Genomic DNA, 21567 nt, shown 5'->3' with positions numbered 1-21567 from the left:
AAGAAATGTGTAGAGTGGTTGAAAAACAAGTTTTAATGACTCCAACCTAAGTGTATGTAAACTTCCGACTTCAACTGTATGCTGAGCACTTGTTGGCTGCTTTTCCTTCACTCTGCGGTCCGACTCACCCCAAACCATCTCCATTTGGTTGAGGTCAGGGGATTGTGGAGGCCAGGTCATCTGATGCAGCACTCCATCGCTCTCCTTCTTGGTAAAATAGCCCTTACACAGCCTGGAGGTGTGTTGGGTCATTGTCCTGTTTAAAATGATAGTCCCAATAATCCCAAACCAGATGGGATGGCGTATTGCTGCAGAATGCTGTGGTAGCCATGTTGGTTAAGTGTGCCTTGAATTCAGCAAAGCACCCCCACACCATAACACCTCCTCCTCCATGCTTTATGGTGGGAAATACACATGCAGATCTCATCCATTCACCCACACCACGTCTCACAAAGACAGCGATTGGAGAAAAAACATCTCAAATTTGGACTCCAGACCAAAGGACACATTTCCACCTGTCTAATGTCCATTGCTCATGTTTCTTGGCCCAAGCAAGTCTCTTCTTATTATTGGTGTCCTTTAGTAGTGGTTTCTTTGCAGCAATTCGACCATGAAGGCCTGATTCACACAGTCTCCTTTGAACAGTTGATGTTGAGATGTGTGTTACTTGAACTCTTGTGAAGCATTTATTTGGCCTGCAATTTCTGAGGCTGGTAACTCTCTAATGAACTTACCCTCTGCAGCAGATGTAACTATGGGTCTTCCATTCCTGTGGCGGTCCTCATGAGAGCCAGTTTCATCATAGCGCTTGATGGTTTTTGCGACTGCACTTGAAGAAGCTTTCAAAGTACTTCACATTTTCCGTATTGACTGACCTTCATGTCTTAAAATAATGATGGACTGTCGTTTCTCTATGCTTATTTGAGCTGTTCTTGCCATAATATGGACTTGGTCTTTTACCAAATAGGGCTATCTTCTGTATACCACCCCTACCTTGTCACAACACAACTGATTGGCTCAAACGCATTAAGAAGGAAAGCAATTCCACAAATTAACTTTTAACAAGGCACACCTGTTAATTGAAATGCATTCCAGGTGACTACCTCATGAAGCTGGTTGAGAGAATGCCAAGAGTGTACAAAGCTGTCATCAAGGCAATGGGTGGCTATTTGAAGAATCTCAAATATAAAATATATTTGGATTTGTTTAAAAAAAAAAATCCATGTGTGTTAATTCATAGTTTTGATGTCTTCACTATTATTCTACAATGTAGAAAATAGTAAAAATAAAGAAAAACCCTTGAATGAGTAGGTGTTCTAAAACTTTTGACAGGTAGTGTATATCTTTTTTTTTGTGTGTGGTATTTTGACAATCAGACAGTAAAGAAATCAAGGAGGGAGACAGGCAAGTGGGAGAAACAGTGGTTAGGGTGGATACAGGGATTCAACATCCGGTCTCCGGTGAAGAGTAGTACTCTGACGTGACAGGGAATGTTACCACTCGACCACGGCTCTGCACTGGTGGCAATGGTCTTTAAGAATGGTCCACTCACCGTCGAAGGGCATGTACTCGATGAAGCGTACTTCCAGAGGCTTCTTCTCTGTCAGGGCCACAAAGTCCAGAAGCTCGTCCTCATTGAGGCCCCGCATGACCACACAGTTGACCTGTAGAGGGCAGTGTGCAGCAGTGAGCTACATTTACATTTTAGTAATTTAGCAGACACTCTTATCCAGAGTGACAGTGCATTCATCTTAAGATAGATAGGTGAGACAACTGTAAAGGACATCACGCTGCTTGCTTAGAAAGTACCACTTCCTCCCATTTCGGTCCATACCTGGCATGAACCTCTGACTTGCTAACACACATTACCGCTCTCCTGAAGCGTCTTACAAGTCGGCGCCGCGCTAGCTATTCGCTGGCGCAAGTGGGGTCACTTCAGGCTGAGGAGTAAGTTTCACACATCCCCATGTGCTACACAACCACATATCAGTCATAGTAAATGCATTTTTTTTCTTCAATAAAGTCAGTGCTAGTAGCTATAGGCCTTGCACCAGAGAGCTGCCAAAACTGCACTAATCTGTTTGTTTTGACTGACTACATGCAGTACTAACACAAGCCATGCATTAAGACACTATGGAGGGAAAGCTTTCATAGTAACAAATCAACACACACTCAAACATGTCTAAGAGCGAAAACATGCACACACACAGTCAGTCACACACACACACACTGTTGAACTTAAATCATTAACGTGACAAGTACGGCTTCCACCCTACAGCTCCTTTGGAAGAATGAGCAAATGAACAAAGTCGAGTGGGACTCTGATCTTTTACCTTGATAGGGTTGAAGCCCATCTCAATGGCTTTGTCAATACCTTCCATGACCTTGTGGAACCCTAGGAAAGAGAGGAAGGCAACAATGAAAACAGAGCAGTAGCCTATAGTAGCGAGGCTTATGTGATACATTTGATTCTAAGCTACTTCCAAATGGCAAAGACGCAATAAATAGACGACAACACATTGTGTCACCCACCCCGAGCTCTCCCTCTCCAAACACACCAGGAAAAGTCCCAGACAAAGCTTAGCAAACTAGTCTCAAGACCTGAGAACGACTGTCATTTCAGTTGAAAGGTACACTACTAAGGTCAGCGCTACCAGAGATAATGTCTCTTCCTGTGTTTTGATTCAGCCAACCCTGCAGAGGGAATGTGAAGGCTAGTTTGTTTCCATTCCATTGATTCTAATTGGAAGGGCAGTCGCTTCTACCTGATAGCTCCATGTTACAGTTTAATGGGTGTTAAACAGAGGATTTAAGTGAAATGGCTAATTTGGCCCACAGCTTGGTTTTGGCTAAATTGTGTTTTCAAATGAGATTTTGAAAAGGCACTGACCTGCTGTAGGAGGTTTTTGCGCCTTTGAAACAGGAAGTTAATCAACGAAAAGTATTTGTGAATCAAGTTGAGAAATTTCATATTTGGGTGTCATGTAGGAAAATCTTACAGTTCAATACAATTCTGTCACAAACATTTCCATGATATGGTTTAAAAATGTATCGGGTTGAAATAAATTATCCAAGTGCTGTGATCATGAGTCATTTGAACATTAATGTTAAATCATTCACGTATCAGTATGTACCAGAGGGTTAGACAAATATTTTATGTATGTTAGCTTTTAGTTTAGTTTGCTCATTACATAAGGTGAATAGGGCTCAACCGTTTCGAGTTTTCAAAATGTGCACGGAAAATGTAATGTTCTTTTGTTGTGCACTTCCCTTTATATCTTATCAATAAACCCTAAATTGTCCATGGTGAATGTGTTGTTTTGTGTCCCTCACTTCATACTTTATTAACATACTGTAAGTATGTGTAGCCCTAACAGTAATTTCACACAAAAAAAAGTCAAAAAAATTAAAAATAAGAAAAGCTTAAATTAAATCCAGAAACACAACAGTAAAGAAACTTTATCCCTACTCTGAACTTGATGAGTTTTTAATACAATTGTCAATACAACAACATACATTTACCTCATTTGGAGACAGACATATACTGGAAGAACAGCTTTCCCACATCTTCTATATCCCCCACGACAATGAAACCAGTCAGCCCAACAGTGAAAGCCCAGTGTAGTGTAAGAGGTTACGCTCTGAAACCTTACCTTTTCCTGTGTGCTGCTACTCTCCTTCCTAAGCCTGTCTAGTCCATCTGTCCCTGCCTCCCAGGATCCTGCCTCCCTAAGCTCTCCAACTCTGTCAATCCCCAGCATTGTCTCCAGTCGCTGGAAGGGGCGCTGAGCACACATTGGCTCCTTCCACAACTATGTGCATTTCGGCACAAAATGGCTACCATGCAACATTCAGTAGGTTATGGAGAAGGTGGGTTACCTTTCCGCCGGACGATGAACTCAAACTTGGCCGGCACCAGGGTGTCCAGGCTGATGTTGAGCAGATCCAGACCAGCATCCTTCAGTTTAGGCAGCAGCCTCGCAAGGTTCATACCATTGGTGGTCACAGCGATGGTCTTCAGGCCCTCCAATTTCCTCAGCTCCGCTGGACAGACGGACAGACAGACAGATGATAAAGTGTTACAGCACAGTGACAAATGGCATACAATTCCTGGTTGAATTGAACTCTATGTTGACTACAAAGTAAGTGGGTGTGACTGGCTAAGCATGCATATCACAAGATGGGGTTTGGGGATCATTTGCAAGATCATCAACCACAAAGCCCATTTGTGGTTTTTGGATTCCACTTCACACACCCCATGGAGACCTCAGACACTCCAGTGTAACGTTTCCAGGATCAGCTTCCCTTCCCCCAATCCTAACCATAAACATGAGTGGGGAAATGCAAAACTAACCCCAGATCAGCATCTAGGAGCAACTTCACTCCACACCACTTCAGACACCCTGAGATGACCTTTGAACTCAAAAGAAAAGTGTGAGTAGACATGTCTGGTGACGTCACAGTGCCAATCGGAAAGGTAATGCGTCTGATCAGCACATGACCAATGGTGAGCTGTGTCCACATGGACGCCATCCCTACCAGAAAATCCAGTTTAGACACGCTCGATTTGCCTTTTCGCCATGACGTGTCTCAGCTGTGCAATTTCCCCTTTCCCCATTAGGCATTCCCCTTGATATCACATCACATACTGCAGATGCACTGTCCATCCCCACAAACCTCATAGAAAATAAATGGATTCCAATGCCTGTTATTAAGACATCTACTAAATAGCACCTCTAACAACTTGAACTCAAAACGAGCAACCATGGACAAAATTCTAATTTGGGGAATTATTGTGTAAATCCTGTATCAATGAAAATGAATGGGAATATTGGTTGATGAGGGTTAAAAAATTCTGCCCAATGTCAGCATCTCAATAAAGTTATAATCGGTCGGTAACAGCAATGGTAGGATATCACATCACAAGATACAACACACAGTCATGGCATAGTGAATCCATTCCCCCTTACACATGCTTCATTAAGTTGAAAGCATGCGTGGAGAGTGAGACAGTCATGAGCCTCGTCTCTGCAAAACACTTACAAGCCTCTCTCGCCAGCAAGGAGAGTTGCCTTACGAATCATAGATAACTGAAGTTTATACAAAATCTTAGATCACTGCTCATCCCAATGTCACTACATCCACTTTAAGTCACAATCATAGCTATTGGTTCTTCTCGTTTAGTAGGAAGTAATTCCTCCGCCTAGCAAAAATAATACAGGAACTGGAAAAACTGCAAGAGAAAAACAGAGGTTTATAATTGTAGCAGGCTTGGTTTATGTGCAAAAAAAAAAAAAAAAAGTGTTTGTCGTATGTTTCATGACCTGAAATAAAAGATCCCAGAAATCTTCCATATGCACAAAAAGCTTATTCTCTCCAATTTTGTGCACAAATTTGTTTACATCACTGTTGGAGAGTATTTATACTTTGCCAAGATAATCCAGCCACCTGACAGGTGTGGCATATCAAGAAGCTGATTAAACAGCATGATCAATACACAGTTGCACCTTTTGCTGGGTACAATAAAAGGCCACTCTAAATGTGCAGTTTTCACATAACACTATGCAACAGACGTCTCAAGTTGAGGGAGCGTGCAATTGGCATGCTGACTGTACGAATGTCCACCAAAGCTGTTGCCAGAGAATGTTAATTTCTCTACCATAAGCCACCTCCAAGTATTTGGCAGTACGTCCAACAACCACAGACCACGTCAGCCCAGGAAATCCACATCCGGCTTCGTCACCTGTGGGATCACCTGAGACCAGCTACCCGGACAGCTGATGAAACTGAGGAGTACTTCTGTCTGTAATAAAGCCCTTTTATGGGAGAAAAAAAAAACGAATTCTGCTTGGCTGGGCTTTTTGTGGAACATTTCTGGGATCTTTTATTTCAGCTCATGAAACATGGGACAAACACTTTACATGTTAAGTTTATATTTTGTTCAGTATACATTACTGTGTGATCGAACCCTCTGTGATTAGGGCGCTGTTCTGATACCAATTAAACATATTGAGCTATAGAAAAGGATCACCATTGAGACATTTCAAGCTAGCTACAATTCCCCATAACCTACAGTATGTTGCATGGTAGCCACTTCGTGCCGAAACGCACATGGTTGTGGATGGAGCCAACGTGTGCTCGGCGCCCATTTCAAAATGTCTGGGATTTTTACAAAAAAATAACCTACAGTACTGTATCAATCAATCATTCGTTCATGTTATAACACAGCATACCAGTCATTCATGATTTGAAATGCAATCAAGCATTTTAGTTTTTAAATCAAATAAAAGCGACCCTTGAATAATTTGCGTGAACAATAAATAAACCGTTCCATTTTGGAAATTGCATTCACAAATGAATGCGACTGGTTTTAGTCTCTGCTGTAATAAAGGCTTTACAAAAAAAAATCTAACAGCACCTGATTGGCACAGATTATATGCACGCAGCGCTTGCTCCTTACCTTATTTTTCTTGATTTTCAGTATTTTCCACAATTAGTCAAATTTATTCCACACATCTGATTTCCCCTTTACCTCCTGAGCAACCAGAAAACATTCCCCCAATGCACATGAAATGCATACGTGTGTCACATAAAGAGAGCAATGGGTTGAGGGAAAAGGGAATGTTTTTCCTACACAAATTAGGGATTTCAGTAACAGAACTTTTCAGTTAGAAATGGCTGTAATTATGTTGCAGCTTCAGCAACAGGGGGAGCGTGATAAACACTGTTGATGTTATGTGGTGGTCGCTGCAGCAGGGAGGAGAGGGAGACAATACAGCAAGTCTGAGCCCGGCCCGGCACAATCAAATCAATTGCGGTCGGACTCCCTCTAGTCATTTGTGTCTCTTATTAATTCAGCCACTTACTTAGCTAACTAGCAAGTTCAACCAAATACACAGCTGCAGTGCTGCCAACTCTCACGCGTGAGTATTGCTAAGCGATTACTACTTTTTGAGGTCGGTTCAGTTTCGGTTCGATTATAAAAATAATAATCACTGTTTTCGATTTCAATAATTTTTTTTAAACATTCAATGCATTATGAAATAATGTTAGAGCTTTTTATGGAAATTCCAAATCCAAAAATAGTGAACATTCAAATGCCAAAACATTGAAAATATTCCATTGTCTCGGTCAGGTTCACATTGGGTATATATCAATTGAAAAATAGGACATCACCATGAAATAATAGAAGTATGTGGACACCCCTTCAAATTAGTGGATTCGGCTATTTCAGCCACACCCGTTACTGACAGGTGTATAAAATCGAGCACACAGCCAAGCAATCTCCATAGACAATCATTGGCAGTAGGATGGCCCGTACTGAAGAGCTCAGTGACTTTCAACGTGGCACCGTCACAGGATGCCACCTTTCCAACAACTCAGTTCTTCAAATTTCTGCCACGCTAGAGCTGCCCCGGTCAACTGTAAGTGCTGTTATTGTGAAGTGGAAACGTCTAAGAGCAACAACGGATCAGCCTCGAAGTGGTAGGCAACAAAAGCTCACAGAACGGGACCGTCGCATGCTGAAGCATGTAAAAATAATCTGTCCTCGGTTGCAACAATCACTATCGTGTTCCAAACTGCTTCAGGAAGCAATGTCAGCACAATAACTGTTTGTCGGGAGCTTCATGAAATGGATTTCCATGGCCAAGCAGCAGCACACAAGCCTAAGATCACCTTGCGGAATGCCAAGCGTCGGCTGGAGTGGTGTAAAGATCGCCGTCATTCGTCTCTGGAGCAGTGGAAACGCGTTCTCTGGAGTGATGAATCACACTTCACCATCTGGCAGTCTCACAGACAAATCTGGGATTGGCAGATGCCAGGAGAACGCGACCTGCCCCAATGCACAGTGTTAACTGTAAAGTTTGGTGGAGGAGGAATAATGGTCGTTTTTTATGGTTAGGGCTAGGCCCCTTAGTTCCAGTGAAGGGAAATCTTAACGCTACAGCATACAATTACATTCTAGACGATTCTGTGCTTCCAACTTTGTGGCAACAGTTTGGGGAAGGCCCTTTCCTGTTTCTGCATGACAATGCCCCCGTGCACAAAGTGAGGTCTGTACAGATGTGGTTTGTCGAGATCGGTGTGGCAGAACTTAACCTGCACAGAGCCCTGACCTCAACCCCATCGAACATCTTTGGGATGAATTGGAACGCCGACAGCGAGCCAGGTCTAATCGCCCAACATCAGTGCACAACCTCACTAATGCTCGTGGCTGAATGGAAGCAAGTCCCCGCAGCAAAGTTCCAACATCTAGTGGAAAGCCTTCCCAGAAGAGTGGAGTCTGTTATAGCAGCAAAGGGGGGCCCGTGATTTTGGAATGAGATGTTCTACGAGCACTTTTGGCCGTGTAGTGTATTTCAGTTGTGTATATTACTTAGTTTTTAGTTGTTTACTTTATTATTTTTCATTCTTTAAAGTTCTCATCTCTGCTCAGGCAGTTCTCTGTGCTCCACATACTGTACTGTCTTTAGTCATCCTATTTAGCTAGGCTAGCCTGCATAAGCATGCTGCAGAGCTGTCTGACGAAATAATTTGACTTGTTCTCAAAGTAGATAAGGCATACTTTCACAAACTGTCTCTATCCCTCTCTCTAGTTGTTGTGTTGTGTATATTCCTCTCTCATGCGGTCTGTGTGTGTATCTAACCTAACATAGCAGGAGTAAAGTGTATCCTTCTCAATCCGAGCCAAGAAAAAACAAGCACAATGGATTATGGTCATTGTAGTTAATTACCACATTCTTGCGATGAACTAAGTTGAATATTTGCTTAGTGAAAACTACAACTCCCTTCATCCCAGCGTCCCACATACAGTACCAGTCAATAGTTTGGACACGCCTACTCATTCAAGGGTTTTTCTTTATATTATCTACATTGTAGAATAATAGTGAAGACATCAAAACTATGAAATAACACATATGGAATCATGTAGTAACCAAAAAAGGTGTTAAACAAATCAAAATGTATTTCACATTTGAGATTCTTCAAAGTAGCCAACCATTTGCCTTGGTGACAGCTTTGCACACTCTTGGCACTCTCTCAACCAGCTTCATGAGGTGGTCACCTGGAATGCATTTCAATTAACAGGTGTGCCTTCTTAATAGTACATTCGTGGAATCTATTTCCTTCTTAATGTGTTTGAGCCAATCAGTTGTGTTGTGACAAGGTAGGGGTGTTATACAGTAGATAGCTCTATTTGGTAAAATACCAAGTCCATATTATGGCAAGAACAGCTCAAATCAGCAAAGAGAAACGACAGTCCATCATTACTTTAAGACATGAAGGTCAATCAATCCGGGAAAATGTCAAGAACTTTGACAGTTTCTTCAAGTGCAATCGCAAAAACCATCAAGCGCTATGATAAAACTAGCTCTTATGAGGACCGCCACAGGAAAGGAAGACCCAGAGTTACCTCTGCTGCAGAGGATAAGTTCATTAGAGTTACCAGCCTCAGAAATTGCAGCCCAAATAAATACTTCAGAGTTCAAGCAACAGACCCATCAGAACATCAACTGTTCAGAAGAGACTGTGAATCAGGCCTTCATGGTCGAATTGCTGCAAAGAAACCACTACTAAAGGACACAAATAAGAATAAGACTTGCTTGGGCCAAGAAACACGAGCAATGGACTTTAGACCAGTGGAAATCTGTCCTGAGTCCAAATTTGAGATTTTTGGTTCCAACCGCCATGTCTTTGTGAGACGCAGAGTACGTGAACGGATAACCTCTGCATGTGTGGTTCCCACCGTGAAGCATGGAGGAGGTGGTGTGATGGTGCTTTGCTGGTGACACTGTCAGTGACTTATTTAGAATTCAAGGCGCATGGCTACCACAGCATTCTGCAGCGATACACCATCCCATCTGGTTAGCGCTTAGTGGGACTATCATTTGTTTTCAACAGGACAATGACCCAACACACCTCCAGGCTGTGTTCTCCCGAGTGGCACAGTGGTCTAAGGCACTGCATCGCAGTGCTAGCTGTGCCACTAGAGATCCTGGTTCGAATCCAGGCTTTGTCGTAGCCGGCCACGACCGGGAGACCCATGGGGCGGCACACAATTGGCCCAGTGTCGTCCAGGGTAGGGGAGGGAATGGCCGGCAGGGATGTAGCTCAGTTGGTAGAGCATGGCGTTTGCAACGCCAGGGTTGTGGGTTTGATTCCCACGGGGGGCCAGTATGAAAAATAAAAAAATAATGTATGCACTCACTTAACTGTAAGTCTCTGGATACGAGCGTCTGCTAAATGACTAAAATGTAAATGTAAAATGAATGATGCCCAGCTTAAGGCAAACAGCTAATTTCCCTTTGACTTTTTCAAATCATAGTCTCACACCTCATATCGGCCTATATATTTTTATAAGGTTTGAACAACAACTAAAGTGGCCAAATAACTTCTTAAAATTAAGCACATTAATCCGCTTTACAACGGGTGTAGAGCCTAACTGGCATACATACGCAGCACTTGCATTTCAAGTTTGGGGAAGATAATTTGAGAATGGTGTTTCCTGCTAATGGAATATTGGTGCTCATAGCCTACTGCCGTTTGCGCATTGCTGCACTTATGTGGTCGCCTAATAGTTTATCAACATTTTAAGCTAAACTTTCTCTTCTGTTGCGTCAGGCTCATTGCTTAAAAAAGGTTTTTTGATGCTAGTGGTTGTATTAATTTGAGATCTATCGCATCCCACAACTGTCCTGGACTATGTTTGGAATATTTATTTCTCGCACAGAATAGGTCAACCTTTGTACTAAGGGGGATAGTAGATTGACATAGGCTAGTGCTTTTGCTGTTCGTTAGGCCTACTCATCTTGTTGGCTGACGAAAAGTAAATGTGGACAGTTCTTCCAAGATCTTCAATATGCGCCTCGGAATTGGATAAGGACGTGCGCAGTTGCGTCCCCGATGTGTCTGTCTTCACTTGTAGCCATGTGAACGAGAAGTGCTTCGGCACGCAGCGGGGAGAAGGGAATTATAATTATTATATTCAGCCCAAGGGCACAACGGCCACTGGCCGCAAAAGGCATTTCTTTTTTAGGGGGATTATGGCCACACAAAGGGGATGCAGCCGGGAAATTCGAGGCATTATCAAGTGCTTGTCAAATTGTGAACGAGAGACTGATGAAGTGTGTACAGCCTGCGCGAAAAACAAAGCAGAGCTTATGCCTTTCATGCGACAAAAAAAAGATTGTCGCATCATGCAGCCTTAGAATCTATAAAAAATCTAAACATATAGCCCAACATTTGTATCACAACTAAAAGTAAAATAAATAACTCACAATTAAGCATATACTGTAGGAGTACCTGTTTCTTTGTTAACTGCTCAACACAGAATAGCCACATGTGCACACTCCCTCAAATCATTTGGAGAAAATATCCTTTCTATTTTATTCAGCTATGTTCAATTGTATTCTTCATACTAAAATTTGAAAATAATGCCACGGAATTCTAAGCAAATCTTGTCTGCTAAATGAACTAGTGTAGCCCACAGCCATATGGCATAGCCAGATCAGGGCTTAACATAAGGACAACGCAGAGTATGCTATTCTGTTCTTCTGAAAGAGACTACATTTTCTTCAAATCATGTTTCTTTAGACCTGTCTAAAATAAATAACGGATTTATTGTGATGGTGTAGGCTATATTACATGGATTTATTTTCCAAAGGTCTGCATCGGTGGCTTGTCGGCTATGCGTGGAAGCCAGGAGTTGCTAAATGTGTTTATGTTAATTAACGGTCAATTACCCTGAGACTGGCAGTTATTTGCTTGACAATCACCAGCTGACAAAATTTCATGACTGCCACAGCCCTAGTCACACCAGATACTGACTGCTTTTCTGATCCATGCCCTTACCTTTTTTTGTTAAGGTATTTGTGACCAACAGATGCATATCTATATTCCCAGTCGTGAAATCCATAGATTAGGGCCTAATGAATTGATTTAAATTGACTAATCTTCTTATATGAACTATAACTCAGGAAATCTTAGAAATTGTTGTTTATATTTTTGCTCAGTATATTTAAAAAAATCTTTAGAGCTCTCTCCCTTTCGATAATCACTAAGCGTCAAAGGGAAAAATGTCATGCTCTGATCCAGTGGGGAAAAAAAAAATAGGCCTACCGGAGCTCACTGGCACAGGAAACTTTATACAATATTTTATACAATGTTGCAAGTTTGCTAGCACGAGCTTCGGGCAGGGCCCAAGTTAATAGTTGATACAATGTTTCAAGTTTGTTGCAGACAGGCCATGCATAGCCAACCTGATTTATAGGATATTTATTTTTTAAATCAGGACATTTTCTACCTGCAATGTTTTTATTTGTTGGCTTTATGTAGGCTATTTTTACATAGTTGGCAATGGCAATGGCAATAGAAGTTACTTTTTAGGTTTGTATTATTTTCATTTAGATAGAGTTTTGATTAACCACATGACAATGATTTTATTATAAATTAAATGAAACTGTTCCACAAAAATGTGCATATGAAAACACTAACTGGCACGCAGATGAGTAGAAATTGTAAGATAAATTGGCATTCTACATAAGAAAAGGTTGCCAACTCCTCGTGTAGCCTATTACCAGCAACTTCAGGAGCGTAATGGAAGAATCTGCGAAAGCCAGCAGGAGGATGGTCGGGTCAGGTTAAGGTTTTTTCTGCTGGTTATCATGATCTCTGGCTCCCTCTTGAGTCATTTGTGTCTTCTTTCATCAAACAGTGCGCTTAAAGCATAAAAAAAGCTCAATGCATATAGTTGATTTTATTAAAACATAGGGTGTGTCTATATATGGAAAAACACACATTTAAACTTTTTTTGTCGGGGACAGCCCTAGACAATACGTCTCAAAGGCTTAAAAATCCTTATTTAACCTGTCTCCTCCCCCTTATCTACACTGATTGAAGTGGATTTAACAAGTGACATCAATAAGGGATCATAGCTTTCACCTAGATTCACCTGGTCAATCTAGCTCATGGAAAGGTTCGATCTCCGCATGAGATCTATACTTTTCTTGTCCTACTCTGTCTGGTCCCTGCTTCTGCTCCTATCCTGTCATAAAAATAATAAACATGAAAGGAGTTCGGAATTCGGTTCCCCTTAAAAAAAACGGACTTGTTTAGAACTGAACATGGTGGTGTACAACATTTATTTGACTCCAGGATACACTACGACAGCTTCTGAAACTATTCATGGGGACCCCTAGGGTGTGCACATTTTTGTTATAGCCCAGCTCTAACACACTTGATAATGAGCTGATTACTGTAGTTGGATTAGGTCCCTATGGGAATCAACTGAGAAATACAGCATTATGATGTTAACTTTTAATAAATATGATAAAGACCAGCATATTATCAGACATTAGCGAATCGGCTTTTCTACCCAAATAATAGGGTGCATTCGTTTTAGCCCGCCAGACGCACCGGGTGGGCAGAGTTTGCACATTTGAGACCTAATCAACACAACCCACGCCCCACTCACTGATGATATCCAGGACGTCTGGTCGGATTAGGGGTTCTCCCCCAGTGAGGCGGATCTTCTCCACGCCCTCTCGAACAAACAGCTGGGCCACGGTCAGCACCTCAGAGGTAGACAGGAGCTGAGCGCGAGGGGTGAGCTTTACCCCCTCTTCTGGCATACAGTACTGACCTGCAGGGGGAGAGATTGAAGATTATAACAAAACGTCATTATGAACTCATGAAGTATTACATTTGGTATTTTTTATGATAAAGACCCATCTACAATGAACAAATAAAACCAGTCAACAATCATTAGTTCAAATATGGGAAAAGTAGGCCAGAGCTTTTGGTGATACTAAGATAAGAGTAGAATGTATCGCATAAACACTAGGGGAGAAATGTTTTGGCATCTCAATTAATCCCAATAAACCTCATTGCTAGTATCCCCCACTAGAAAAGCATAAATGTACAAGCTAGCTTGGTAATGCTGTTTTACAACTACCTCATCTAAAGTGTTCTTGTGCAGAAGAGATACAAAGCTCGACAATAACGGAAGGAACAAGCATTATCTTAATAGGAGTCAAATAATAAGAGGGTATTTAACAAGATTTAATTGGTTAATATGACTAATGGGAATGGTCCTTTAGACGGAAAGTGACTAGGCATCAGGATAGACAATAACACGAGTAGAATAAAGAACAGAGTAGCAGCAGCAATTATGAGTAAAAGTGTGTGTATGTGAATGTGTGTGGGAGTGTCAATGTAGGTGTTAGTTAGCGTGTATATACAGTGGGGAAAAAAAGTATTAAGTCAGCCACCAATTGTGCAAGTTCTCCCACTTAAAAAGATGAGAGAGGCCTGTAATTTTCATCATAGGTACACAGAAAAAAAAATCCAGAAAATCACATTGTATGATTTTTAATGAATTTATTTGCAAATTATGGTGGAAAATAAGTATTTGGTCAATAACAAAAGTTTCTCAATACTTTGTTATATACCCTTTGTTGGCAATGACACAGGTCAAACGTTTTCTGTAAGTCTTCACAAGGTTTTCACACACTGTTGCTGGTATTTTGGCCCATTCCTCCATGCAGATCTCCTCTAGAGCAGTGATGTTTTGGGGCTGTCGCTGGGCAACACGGACTTTCAACTCCCTCCAAAGATTTTCTATGGGGTTATGATCTGGAGACTGGCTAGGCGACTCCAGGACCTTGAAATGCTTCTTACGAAGCCACTCCTTCGTTGCCCGGGCGGTGTGTTTGGGATCATTGTCATGCTGAAAGACCCAGCCACGTTTCATCTTCAATGCCCTTGCTGATGGAAGGAGGTTTTCACTCAAAAATCTCACAATACATGGCCCCATTCATTCTTTCCTTTACACGGATCAGTCGTCCTGGTCCCTTTGCAGAAAAACAGTCCCAAAGCATGATGTTTCCACCCCCATGCTTCACAGTAGGTATGGTGTTCTTTGGATGCAACTCAGCATTCTTTGTCCTCCAAACACGACGAGTTGAGTTTTTACCAAAAAGTTATATTTTGGTTTCATCTGACATTCTCCCAATCCTCTTCTGGATCATCCAAATGCACTCTAGCAAACTTCAGACGGGCCTGGACATGTACTGGCTTAAGCAGGGGGACACGTCTCGCACTGCAGGATTTGAGCCCCAGATCGAGGGAGATTATCGGTGGTCTTGTATGTCTTCCATTTCCTAATAATTGCTCCCACAGTTGATTTCTTCAAACCAAGCTGCTTACCTATTGCAGATTCAGTCTTCCCAGCCTGGTGCAGGTCTACAATTTTCTTTCTGGTGTCCTTTGACAGCTCTTTGGTCTTGGCCATAGTGGAGTTTGGAGTGTGACTGTTTGAGGTTGTGGACAGGTGTCTTTTATACTGATAACAAGTTCAAACAGGTGCCATTAATACAGGTAACGAGTGGAGGACAGAGGAGCCTCTTAAAGAAGAAGTTACAGGTCTGTGAGTGCCAGAAATCTTGCTTGTTTGTAGGTGACCAAATACTTATTTTCCACCATAATTTGCAAATAAATTCATTAAAAATCCTACAATGTGATTTTCTGGGAAAAAAATTCTCAATTTGTCTGTCATAGTTGACGTGTACCTATGATGAAAATTACAGGCCTCTCTCATCTTTTTTAAGTGGGAGAACTTGCACAATTGGTGGCTGACTAAATACTTTTTTGGGTGACTCAGATATAAGACAGGAACAAGAACGTGATGAGGTAGACAGAGTGAGAAAGTGAAGGAGGGAGACGTGCAGTATTATAGGCTGCCAATGAACAGCATGGGAAAATCCATCTCCTACAGTGACGTAAGACCAAGCTGTCAAATGACATGAGGCACCTCTAAGCCCCCAAATCTCTCAAACCATTCCCTAACTCCTCAAAATCCTCATTGACATCTCAGTCATCTTTAATTCATACTTAATATAAATCACTTTATCTCCTCTCCCAACCCAAGATACTTTCATTGTCTCTCTTAGATTTGTTTGAGGGAGAAAAAAAGCGGAGTAGCTTTACATTAAGTTGGATATTGTAGGGAGAACCAGTGTGATTCTCAGTTATGTACAGGTATATACATGAACTGTTAACGATTGTTAGGCATTTCAATCTAACTGCTGATTGAAAGTTGCTGAAGGTCATTGATTGAATACCAACTTACATCACCATATTGACTTTTGTTTGAAGGCCATAACCCAAAATATAACATAGCCTTTTTGAGAACACCTAGATTTTTCTAGATTCAAGTTTAACGTGATTTACTTCCATCCTTCTCTTGTGCAATTGCAACTTTGCTATTTAAAAGTATTTGCTGCATTTTCTTGCACAGAGAATTTTGAAAGTATCATATTGCCCAATGAGAGAGCGAGAGTAATTATGCAATATGAGATTATGCATGCAGTATTGAAGAGTCGGGGGGATCTAAACTTCAATATCACACCCTGAAATATTTATAGTTTGGAAAATAAATAGTTGTCCAGCAATAATGATAAACCACCTTGTATTGAAAACTTAGATGGAAATCTACTGAGGATGGTAGCGGACTATATTGCCACTCTATTTGTCATATTTTTTATCTGAGTCTGGAGAAAAGACATTGTGTTTGACCAATATACAATTATATTTCTCTGTAAAGAAATAACAACAGACTTTCAGGATGCTTATAGAGAAGGGCACTCAACATGTACTGCACTGACACAAATAACTGATGATTGGTTTAAAGAAATGGATAATAAGACGATTGTGGGAGCTGGACTGTTAGATTTCAGTGCAGCCTTTGATATTATTGACCATAACCTGTTGTTGAAAAATGGCTTTTTCAACCTCTGCTATATCGTGGATTCAGAGCTATCTACAGTGGGGAGAACAAGTATTTGATACACTGCCGATTTTGCAGGTTTTCCTACTTACAAAGCATGTAGAGGTCTGTAATTTTTATCATAGGTACACTTCAACTGTGAGAGACGGAATCTAAAACAAAAATCCAGAAAATCACATTGTATGATTTTTAAGTAATTAATTTGCATTTTATTGCATGACATAAGTATTTGATGAATCAGAAAAGCAGAACTTAATATTTGGTACAGAAACCTTTGTTTGCAATTACAGAGATCATACGTTTCCTGTAGGTCTTGACCAGGTTTGCACACACTGCAGCAGGGATTTTGGCCCACTCCTCCATACAGACCTTCTCCAGATCCTTCAGGTTTCGGGGCTGTCGCTGGGCAATATGGACTTTCAGCTCCCTCCAAAGATTTTCTATTGGGTTCAGGTCTGGAGACTGGCTAGGCCACTCCAGGACCTTCAGATGCTTCTTACGGAGCCACTCCTTAGTTGCCCTGGCTGTGTGGTTCGGGTCGTTGTCATGCTGGAAGACACAGCCACGACCCATCTTCAATGCTCTTACTGAGGGAAGGAGGTTGTTGGCCAAGATCTCGCGATACATGGCCCCATCCATCCTCCCCTCAATACGGTGCAGTCGTCCTGTCCCCTTTGCACAAAAGCATCCCCAAAGAATGATGTTTCCACCTCCATGCTTCACGGTTGGGATGGTGTTCTTGGGGTTGTACTCATCCTTCTTCTTCTTCCTCCAAACACGGCGAGTGGAGTTTAGACCAAAAAGCTATATTTTTGTCTCATCAGACCACATGACCTTCTCCCATTCCTCCTCTGGATCATCCAGATGGTCATTGGCAAACTTCAGACGCGCCTGGACATGGGCTGGCTTGAGCAGGGGGACCTTGCGTGCGCTGCAGGATTTTAATCCATGAAGGCGTAGTGTGTTACTAATGGTTTTCTTTGAGACTGTGGTCCCAGCTCTCTTCAGGTCATTGACCAGGTCCTGCCATGTAGTTCTGGGCTGATCCCTCACCTTCCTCATGATCATTGATGCCCACGAGGTGAGATCTTGCATGGAGCCCCAGACCGAGGGTGATTGACCGTCATCTTGAACTTCTTCCATTTTCTAATAATTGCGCCAACAGTTGTTGCCTTCTCACCAAGCTGCTTGCCTATTGTCCTGTAGCCCATCCCAGCCTTGTGCAGGTCTACAATTTTATCCCTGATGTCCTTACACAGCTCTCTGGTCTTGGCCATTGTGGAGAGGTTGGAGTCTGTTTGATTGAGTGTGTGGACAGGTGTCTTTTATACAGGTAACACGTTCAAACAGGTGCAGTTAATACAGGTAGAGTGGAGAACAGGAGGGCTTCTTAAAGAAAAACTAACAGGTCTGTGAGAGCCGGAATTCTTACTGGTTGGTAGGTGATCAAATACTTATGTCACGCAATAAAATGCAAATTAATTACTTAAAAATCATACAATGTGATTTTCTGGATTTTTGTTTTAGATTCCGTCTCTCACAGTTGAAGTGTACCAATGATAAAAATGACAGACCTCTACGTATGTTTTGTAAGTAGGAAAACCTGCAAAATCGGCAGTGTATCAAATACTTGTTCTCCCCACTGTGTGTGTGTGTATATATATATATATATAGTCTAGTGAGTGTGTGTAGGGTCAGTGGAAGATAGTTTGGGTATCATTAATAGACTATTTAGCAGTCTGGCTATTTAGCCGTCTTAAGTCTTGGGGGTAGAAGCTGTCTCAGAGCCTGTTGGAAACACCAGGCTCAGTGTTTCAGGTGAATAGGCACAATCAGGACAAAATGTGATTCAGACAGCAGCTCATGGAGCACACACACTGCTGCACAAGACTCTAACCCAAGTCTGCAGGCCTATACAGGACAGGGCACAGGAAGAACCTCTGTGCTGACCGACTCACAGAGGGCCAAGGGGAGAACAGGCAAGACTTTCTAATTCACAGGACAGTGCATTTTACAAGAAAACATGGAAGAAAACCCTCTCATCACCATTATCCAAAGACCGAATTAATTTGCTATGTTAGTCAGTAACATTCCTTTCTGCCACCCAGAGACATTTCTGTTTGATGGTGACATTTTACAGCGCAGGTCCTTCATTGTCATTTTAACATGGCATAGAGAGTAGAGCCCAAACTAGCTAAGACCTCGAACAGTACACATTTTACGTTTACATTTTAATCATTTAGCGGACGCTCTTATCCAGAGCAACTTACAGCATCAATTACGGTTCAGTGCCTTGCTCAAGGGCACATCTACAGATTTTTCACCTAGTCGGCTCAGGGATTCAAACAAGCGACCTTTCGGTTACTGGCCCAACGCTCTTAACCGCTAGGCTACCTGCCGCCCCAGAGGGCAGGTTTGAGAGCTAGTTAGGAGCTGCCAACATGTGGCTCCAGATAGCCAAGGGTTATTAAAGGAGCACTACGGTAACGAATACAAGATAGCAAATGCATACATGGGAAAGGCTTTTAGCAGCACTGTCCCAGACTCCTTGATCTCATTCAGTTCCTTGAAAATTAGGTGAGAATAGCCACGTATCCAGTGATTGGCGAAATTCAAGATCCTACACCATCCAGAGGCAAGACTCAAAGGCCACAGTCAAAGCTCATTCACGAGTCCACAGGGAGCAGCTTTGCTACCAGTGTGTCATCAACACAGCAAACCCAACACATCTGTTGTTTAACAGTGGTCACAAATTGAAGCGGCGTCACAGGGAGAAGGTTGGTTTTCTAAAGGAAAAGGGAATCTGTTTTGGTTGCTTGTCAAGCGACTGCAAGCGTCGCATATGCAGTATATGTAAACAAACTCACCCAAGTGTGCTTCTTATTGATCAGCGAGACAGAGGAACAGCAGAGCAGTCATCAGAAGCGTCAGTGAGCATTGCACTGGTTTCTCTGAACACATATGGGCATACTGGGGCTGGGGACCAAGAATGCGGGCTTGCTATTGTTCAAGTGCAGGTCAAACACAGTAAAGGCAACAAGGTTGTCCAGACGTATGCCTAGACCTAGGAAGCACAGCCACATTCTGCACAGAGAGACTGATGACACAGCTTGGCATCACAGGAAGAGAAGCCAAAATGCTGTTAAAACCATGAATCAAGTGGAAGGAAAGTCTGTGCACACTCATGTTATCAAAGGATTGGAAGTTTGAGTTGGAGAGAGACAACTTTATCGAGCTACCCGAAGTCCACACTCAGAACGAGATGCTGGTGAATACAGAAAATATCCCCACACAGACAGACCTGTCCAAATGGTCTTAAAGACTTCTGAAATCAATGCAGAGGTGGAGCTGTTGATAGGAACCAACTCTCCCAAGCTCATGGAACAATGCGAGGTGGTTAACAGCTGTGAAGATGGACCATATGCTGTGAGGGGGGGTCAATGGCCCCCTTAGAAGCCATAACAATGACGACAAGAGTAGCCGTCCTACCGTTACAGCTAACATAATCTCTGTTTCAGATCTGGAAGAGATGTTGACTTGCCTAGTTAAATTAAGGTTAAATTAAATCAATACAACACAGATTTCAAGGAGAAAAAATGTAAATGTCAGTGGAAGAGAAAAGGTTTATGAACATAGCCAATGATTCTGTCAAGTTACAGGAGAGCCATTACAGCCTGAGGTTACCTTTCAGGAAGGATGACATCACCTTACCTGACAACTGTCATGTTGCTGAACAGCGCCTCCTAAACGTGAAGCGGAAGTTCAAGATAATGAACACTTCCATGAGGATAAGAAAGGTTTCCTCTATGATATCATCGACAAGGGGTACGCTGAGAGTGCCAGAAGAGCAGCTAGAGTATACAGATGGTAAATTATGGTATATTACACACCTTGGGGTATATCAACCAAAGAATGGAACAATCAGAGTTGTTTTTGACTGTGCTGCTACATTCAAGGGCACATCACTGAACTCTGAGCTTCCTCAAGGCCCAGATCTGACTAACAGTCTTGTAGGTGTGCTCACACGATTCCGCCAGGAGCCTGTAGCAATGACGTTTGCCATGCAAGCAATGTTTCACCAGGTAAAGGTATCACACAGTGATGTTGATTTCCTGAGGTTCCTATGGTGGCCTGGATGGGACACTAACCTCTCACCCGTTGAGTATCACGACTGTACATCTGTTTGGAGCTGCCTCTTCACAGAGCTGTGCAGGCTATGCATTAAAGAAGATGGCAGAGGAATGTTGTCATCCGGAGGTGATTGACATAATCAGAAGAACATTTTATGTAGATGACAAGATGAGGCATTGCAACTTCCCAAAGAGATCACAGCTACTAATCACAAAAGGAGGATCCATCTCTCCAAGTGGGTGAGCAATAGTCGAACTGTACTAGCCTCCATCCCGGAAGCTGATAGAGCTAAAGAAGTAAAACAGTTGAATTTGGACGGAGACAAACTCCCCATTGAAAGAGCACTGTGAGTACAATGTTTAACCTTTAATGTTGCCATCAAAGACCAACCCAGCACATGTAGAGGAATTCTATCCATGGTGAGTTCGATCTATGATCCCCTGCCAAACTGCTGTTACAGGAGATGTGCAGGAGAAGATGTGGCTTTAGTTAAGTAAACTATATATTTTGCTTAACTTCTTCCAGTGTGACGTAATTGGTAGTTTGGTAAACTAAATCTTCAGAGTAGCTTCCCCAACACTGTTAGTACGTGCAGTACGCCTGAAGACAAGAACCAACATTATGGAAAGGCCAATATCCAAGATCTGCCTACT

At 42.2% G+C, this 21567-nt stretch overlaps 1 protein-coding gene across 3 annotated transcripts in view; it reads right to left on the bottom strand.

Moving 5' to 3' along the window:
- Positions 1-21567, bottom strand: part of mocs1 (molybdenum cofactor synthesis 1) — a 45459-nt gene that overhangs the window by 14807 nt on the left and 9085 nt on the right. For all 3 annotated transcript variants that reach the window (XM_041848343.2, XM_041848344.2, XM_041848345.2), the window contains 4 exons: positions 13472-13639; positions 3880-4044; positions 2334-2395; positions 1553-1664 (listed from right to left, as the gene is read on the bottom strand). In XM_041848343.2, the coding sequence (XP_041704277.1) occupies positions 1553-1664; positions 2334-2395; positions 3880-4044; positions 13472-13639 (507 nt within the window). The remainder of the gene's footprint in view (positions 1-1552; positions 1665-2333; positions 2396-3879; positions 4045-13471; positions 13640-21567) is intronic.

Source organism: Coregonus clupeaformis, chromosome 37, assembly GCF_020615455.1.
Source record: "Coregonus clupeaformis isolate EN_2021a chromosome 37, ASM2061545v1, whole genome shotgun sequence".
NCBI classification, from domain to species: domain Eukaryota; kingdom Metazoa; phylum Chordata; class Actinopteri; order Salmoniformes; family Salmonidae; genus Coregonus; species Coregonus clupeaformis.
Note: the sequence above shows the minus strand (reverse complement) of the source record. Positions and strands in the feature narration are given on the sequence as shown.